Raw genomic sequence first — 5,230 nt, 5'->3', positions numbered from 1 at the left:
GAACCCAAACTGACGCATAACTCGGTCCGCAGGGTGCCACTCGATACACTCGAATGACAACAACGGAGCAACGATATCACACACATCAAGATGTCCATGTAACTCGCCGGGTACGATCATTCTTTCGTACGGTCGCCACTCAAACTGCCACAGATAATTCCAATGTCATAACCCTAACAGTAATGTATGGAACTAGGATTCATTAGAACCATAAATATTTACCTCCTGCATGTAGTCTATATCATGCCTAAATGTCACAACGGTCTTCTCTAACCACGCTGTGCTCCGTTCCGAATGACTCCACCTGAAACATGTGTATTTACGTTAATACCCCTAATTGAAACATGCATAATGAATATAATCTCTGACAAGAACCATAAATATTTACCTCATGGCAACTGGTATCTCAGCAGGTGGAAGGATATGTCTCGGTACAGGCGCAATACACGACATTCGCTCCCATGCCCAAACAAACAACAGATTAAGAGGGCCATCTATCTCCTTCGTATCATATCGTGACGCACGGCACAATGCTCTGTAAAGATGTGCAAGACATGCTGAACCCCAACTATAAGTATGGATCCGGTCGAAATCGCGAAGCAACGGTAGATACTTCGCATGGGCGTATGCGGTCGACTTATCTGTGAATAGGGTCGACCCTAACAGACAGAAAATCTGACATCTCACGTATCTCATTATGGACTCTTCAGTATCCAACGGCTCTTCATCTCTGATACTTCGAACCCAACTAAGCTTTATATAGGATTTCGAGTTACGACTGAGCACCGGTTGACGTCCGAATATTGCCATGCTCTGACTCTGAACGAAATCACTACTACTATCAGTCCATCCATTCACAGGCTCTCCATCAATTGGTAACCCAAATATATGTGCGATATCTTCCAATGTCACTGTAACCTCACCCACCGGCAACACAAAAGTGTGAGTCTCCGGCCTCCACCTTTCAACCAGAGCAGCTAACAACGGGTGAAATCCTCTTATCATCCCAATCCTAGATACGTGGTAGAATCCCGTGGCGCGTAAGTAATTTTCGACCCTCGGATTCCAACTCTGTGGCGGATCTAATTTACGCACCAACAAATTTCTGTTAGGCTGCATCAACAAAAATATATTTATTATATTAGTTATAAATATTCATTTATTAATAAACAAATATTATCATATCTATTTATAAAATGTATGTGATCACTTCAATTAATAATATTATTTACATATTTATTTATTTTAATATTTTATTTGTTAGAATCATTAACGTGCAATGCATTACCATAGTTAAAATATTTTTTTTCGTGCATCAACATATATTTTTCTAATATTATTAATAACATCAACGTATATATATTTTTCTAATATTTATTTATTACTTTAACATTTATATATTAAACTTTTGAATATGTTCAACATACATATTTATTTACAGAATATATATTTTTTATTTTACTATAATATTATTTTTATATTTTTACCGTAGAGAAATACATATTTTTTTTAAAAAAATTTTTAGTATATCGTATAGTATAGTATAATATATATTTTATTTTAGTATTTTTATAACAAAAAATTAATTCAAAATTAACAAAAAAAATTATATTTTAACATATTAAATAACAAAAAATAACAGAAATTAAAATACACAATAAAAATATAATTTACCAATTTACATAAATTAGATGATCTAAATAATTTATAATTACGAACTATTCTTTAAATTAGGTACAAAAATAATTTTTTTTTTTACTGCCTATTTTTCCACCCTTTCACCTTGTGAGGTAGCAAGACCCTTCCTCTCTGATATGAGTTCACAACCCTCCTTCCCCTAATGCTTTTCTTCCCTCTCACTAACACACTTTCTTTCTATATTGCAGTTGGAGAAGAAGACTCTTTATATAGAGCAATGAAGAGGCCACGCTTGCTGTTTACAGGGGTTAGACCTGTTCCCTGCGTGGCAGCAGCTACAGCACGTCCTCTCGTGGTGCAGGAACATCGGGACTCCACGATGCCAGCTCCACCACGCCCCTGCGTGGTGCCAGAAACGTGCATGCTCACCGCGTCACCACACCCCTGCGTGGTGCTAACACGCTACTCAGTAGCAGGGTCACCACGCTCCTGCGCGTTGACCGGAAGCTCCACCGCCCGGTAAATCACCCCACCCTCCAATATCCTCCCAAGATACTAACTTCTTTCCCATAACAAAAATAATTTTGGTTTGAACAAGATTGGGCCTTCAATTTTGAATAAATTAAATTCTATATACCAATAAAAAACCAAAATTCGGCTAAAATTCCAATAACAAAAGAAAAAAGAAACAGTCTAGCGATACCATTTTCCTTGAGCTGAGTATTTTTTTTTTTTTGTAGATAAATAAATATCTCATAATTTATTGGACAACAGTTTTTAGTCAAGGCCTGGAGCCGAAAACTGGACCAGACCCATGAAAACAACCTGAACCGGCGCCTAAGACACATTAAACACTTAAACAGTTGAATTTTATTTTTTCTTCTTATAAAAAAGCTTAACATGAGATCAGGCTGAATCTCAAAGCTCCAACAGTAGATCAGTGGGCTTTCATTTTCATATGGGCCTCATTTTGGGCTGTTAGTGGCAGTCTGGTAATTCTGGCAACAACCCAAGGTTATTTTAACAACCGTACATAAACCCTAAACGCCATATATAACGCTCTCCCAAAATTTTCCACCTTTATCTCTCACTCAGCGCAAAAAACTTAGGGTTTTCCAAAGACAGATAACACAAGCAACGCCTTCAGCAGTGTGAGAGAATAGAGAGAGAGGAAGCAATGGCGGCGCAGCCTCTCGAGCAGGTCCAATGCTTCGGTCGCAAGAAAACGGCGGTTGCGGTTACCTACTGCAAGCGCGGCCGCGGGCTCATCAAGATCAATGGCTGCCCAATCGAGGTTGTTGAGCCTGAGATCCTACGGTTCAAGGCCTTCGAGCCGATTCTTCTGTTAGGGCGGAGCCGCTTCGCCGGCGTCGACATGCGCATCCGCGTCAAGGGCGGTGGACACACTTCTCAGATCTACGCCATAAGGCAGAGCATAGCGAAGGCGCTGGTTGCGTTCTACCAGAAGTACGTTGATGAACAGAGCAAGAAGGAGATCAAGGACATTCTCGTCAGGTACGATAGGACCTTACTTGTTGCTGATCCAAGGCGCTGTGAGCCTAAGAAGTTCGGTGGTCGTGGCGCTCGCGCGAGGTTCCAGAAATCTTACCGTTAGGGAGAGAAAAGGAGGGGTTTTTTGGGGTATGGGGTTTCGGTTCATGTTTTATGCTGTGGAAAACTCTTATTGAGCAGTAGTTATATTAAGTCTTGGAGATTTTATTGCGTTTTGATTGTTATGTGATGCTTTTTTTTTTTTTACAGATATTTAATTTTAATCGAAGAACTTCATTGATTATTAGATATGAATTATGCAAAACTCTTCATTCATTTAAGTGTTTTGGTTTTTAAATTTGATTTAATTTAGTTTTCTAGTTACTGTTTTACTGGTAGCTGTAGTGATGACTGAATAACAATAATGTCAAGCTGGGGAGAACGCTTTTAATCACCTGCTATCAAAAGTTTTCAATATGAAGCATTTTTCATATGAAATATAGTTGGGATTATTAAGTCCCCCGTGTGTGTGGTTATGACTATTAGCTACATTGGTACATTTTTTTTTGCTATTTCATTGTAAAATTTAGAATATGTGCTCTTCCTTAAAAAGTACGGCCTTTAAATTCAGAGCATCTCTCGTTTTGAGGGTAATGCTATCAGAATGGTGGAACGAAGAAGGGCCGAGAAGGACACTACAAAATAGTGGGTCTCCAATGAATGCCCCAAATACATTCGTCTCTCTTGCAACTGTAGGGTGTAAAAGTATTTAACGCCACAATAAGTTTGAATTAGTGTTGTTTACTACAAAAATCTACGGGCAAAAGATGTGTTCAGATATTAGTGTGGGATCCATGGCATGGCAAACCTAATGCTTTTGATGCTTATATTGTGATAAACTATATAAAACTCGGAGTGTTATTGTGGACAAAATGATTGTGATTGAAAACACAGATGTAAGCAGAATCCGTTCCATTTTTAAGTTTGTTACGGTAGGTAACCGGAGATTAATACGACGGATGGCGTTTGGCGGCCCAAGTGTGTGATGGATGAGAACTCCGGGTAGGCACGCAGCTCGGGAGGCTCCGTCCGACTTGTGCTCGCGTGTGAATGGGGGGTGGTACCTGCAAAGATACTCCGATGCCTAAGTTAGCAAGGGTGTAAGCAGGTCTAGAGAGTATTGGGCTTAGAGATACCTGAAGGGGTGTCAGGGTATTTATAGAGGCGAGCCAATAACCACCGTTGGTGTAGTGCCATATCTTTAGGGTGGTAACCGTCCCTATTATCTTGGGGAGGTTAAGATATGGCTTTATGAGACGGTTAGAGAGATTTTAGGGGCGGTTACTCATTTGAATGAGTGTTTATCTGCCAGCTAATCTCGCATCCGACCTCTTCTGACCAAGTCGTGGTTGATACCGACTTCTTATGTGAAGGCCGGTACTTAGCTAGGCTCTAATCCTTTAGATTAGGCCTTTTAGTTGGACCTGGGCCTTTATATTGGGCCAGGGTATGAACAATAATTATTCATGTTATTTCTACCTTAAATTTTTAGAAGAAGTGTCATCATATAATTAAGATCATCAATATATAAAAATTATGGAAAAATAAATTTTCCTATATGAATAAATAATATATGAACCCATTAATTTAATTAGTCGGATATATAAGCCCCAAATCAATTATTGGGTAACGATCAATGAAGAATGAGAATGAGATTAAGAATATAATGAAATATATATATAGATAGAGTGGTTATGTTATATATACATACCATTTTTTGTATTTTATCTACAATAAAATTGAATGTGAAAACCTAAATCAAATAGTCTGTACTACCTCATACAACAATTAATGAAGTGAGTTACATATGTAATTGACTAAATTAGAACCAATTTTTGATGAAAATTAGAACCAATTTGGTCTCATCATTTATCATTATTATGTTAGATAAGGTGTGAAATCGATATTAATTAATTTGATCTTACACATCATCTAATTATTTTTTTTCTTAAAAAAAAGTGAGTAGACCTATTCAATTCCATTATGTATGTTTTAAAAATATTATTTATATATTAAAATTAACTACTATATATTTATAAAT

At 37.7% G+C, this 5,230-nt stretch overlaps 2 protein-coding genes across 2 annotated transcripts in view; one reads left to right on the top strand and one right to left on the bottom strand.

The window, feature by feature from the left end:
• The window catches only part of LOC107475573 (cytochrome P450 704C1), a 15,582-nt gene that overhangs the window by 7,249 nt on the left and 3,103 nt on the right, over nucleotides 1-5,230 (bottom strand). The gene's annotated exons all lie outside the window — the stretch shown is intronic.
• Nucleotides 2,710-3,374, top strand: LOC107475574 (40S ribosomal protein S16-like). The gene has a single exon (XM_016095237.3). It carries the CDS (start codon nucleotides 2,816-2,818, stop codon nucleotides 3,251-3,253), a length of 438 nt encoding a protein of 145 aa, XP_015950723.1. The 5' UTR covers nucleotides 2,710-2,815; the 3' UTR covers nucleotides 3,254-3,374.

The sequence above is a fragment of the Arachis duranensis genome, chromosome 2 (assembly GCF_000817695.3).
Source record: "Arachis duranensis cultivar V14167 chromosome 2, aradu.V14167.gnm2.J7QH, whole genome shotgun sequence".
Taxonomy (NCBI): Eukaryota; Viridiplantae; Streptophyta; class Magnoliopsida; order Fabales; family Fabaceae; genus Arachis; species Arachis duranensis.
The sequence above is the reverse complement of the archived record's forward strand: the minus strand, read 5'-3'. Positions and strand labels throughout refer to the sequence as shown.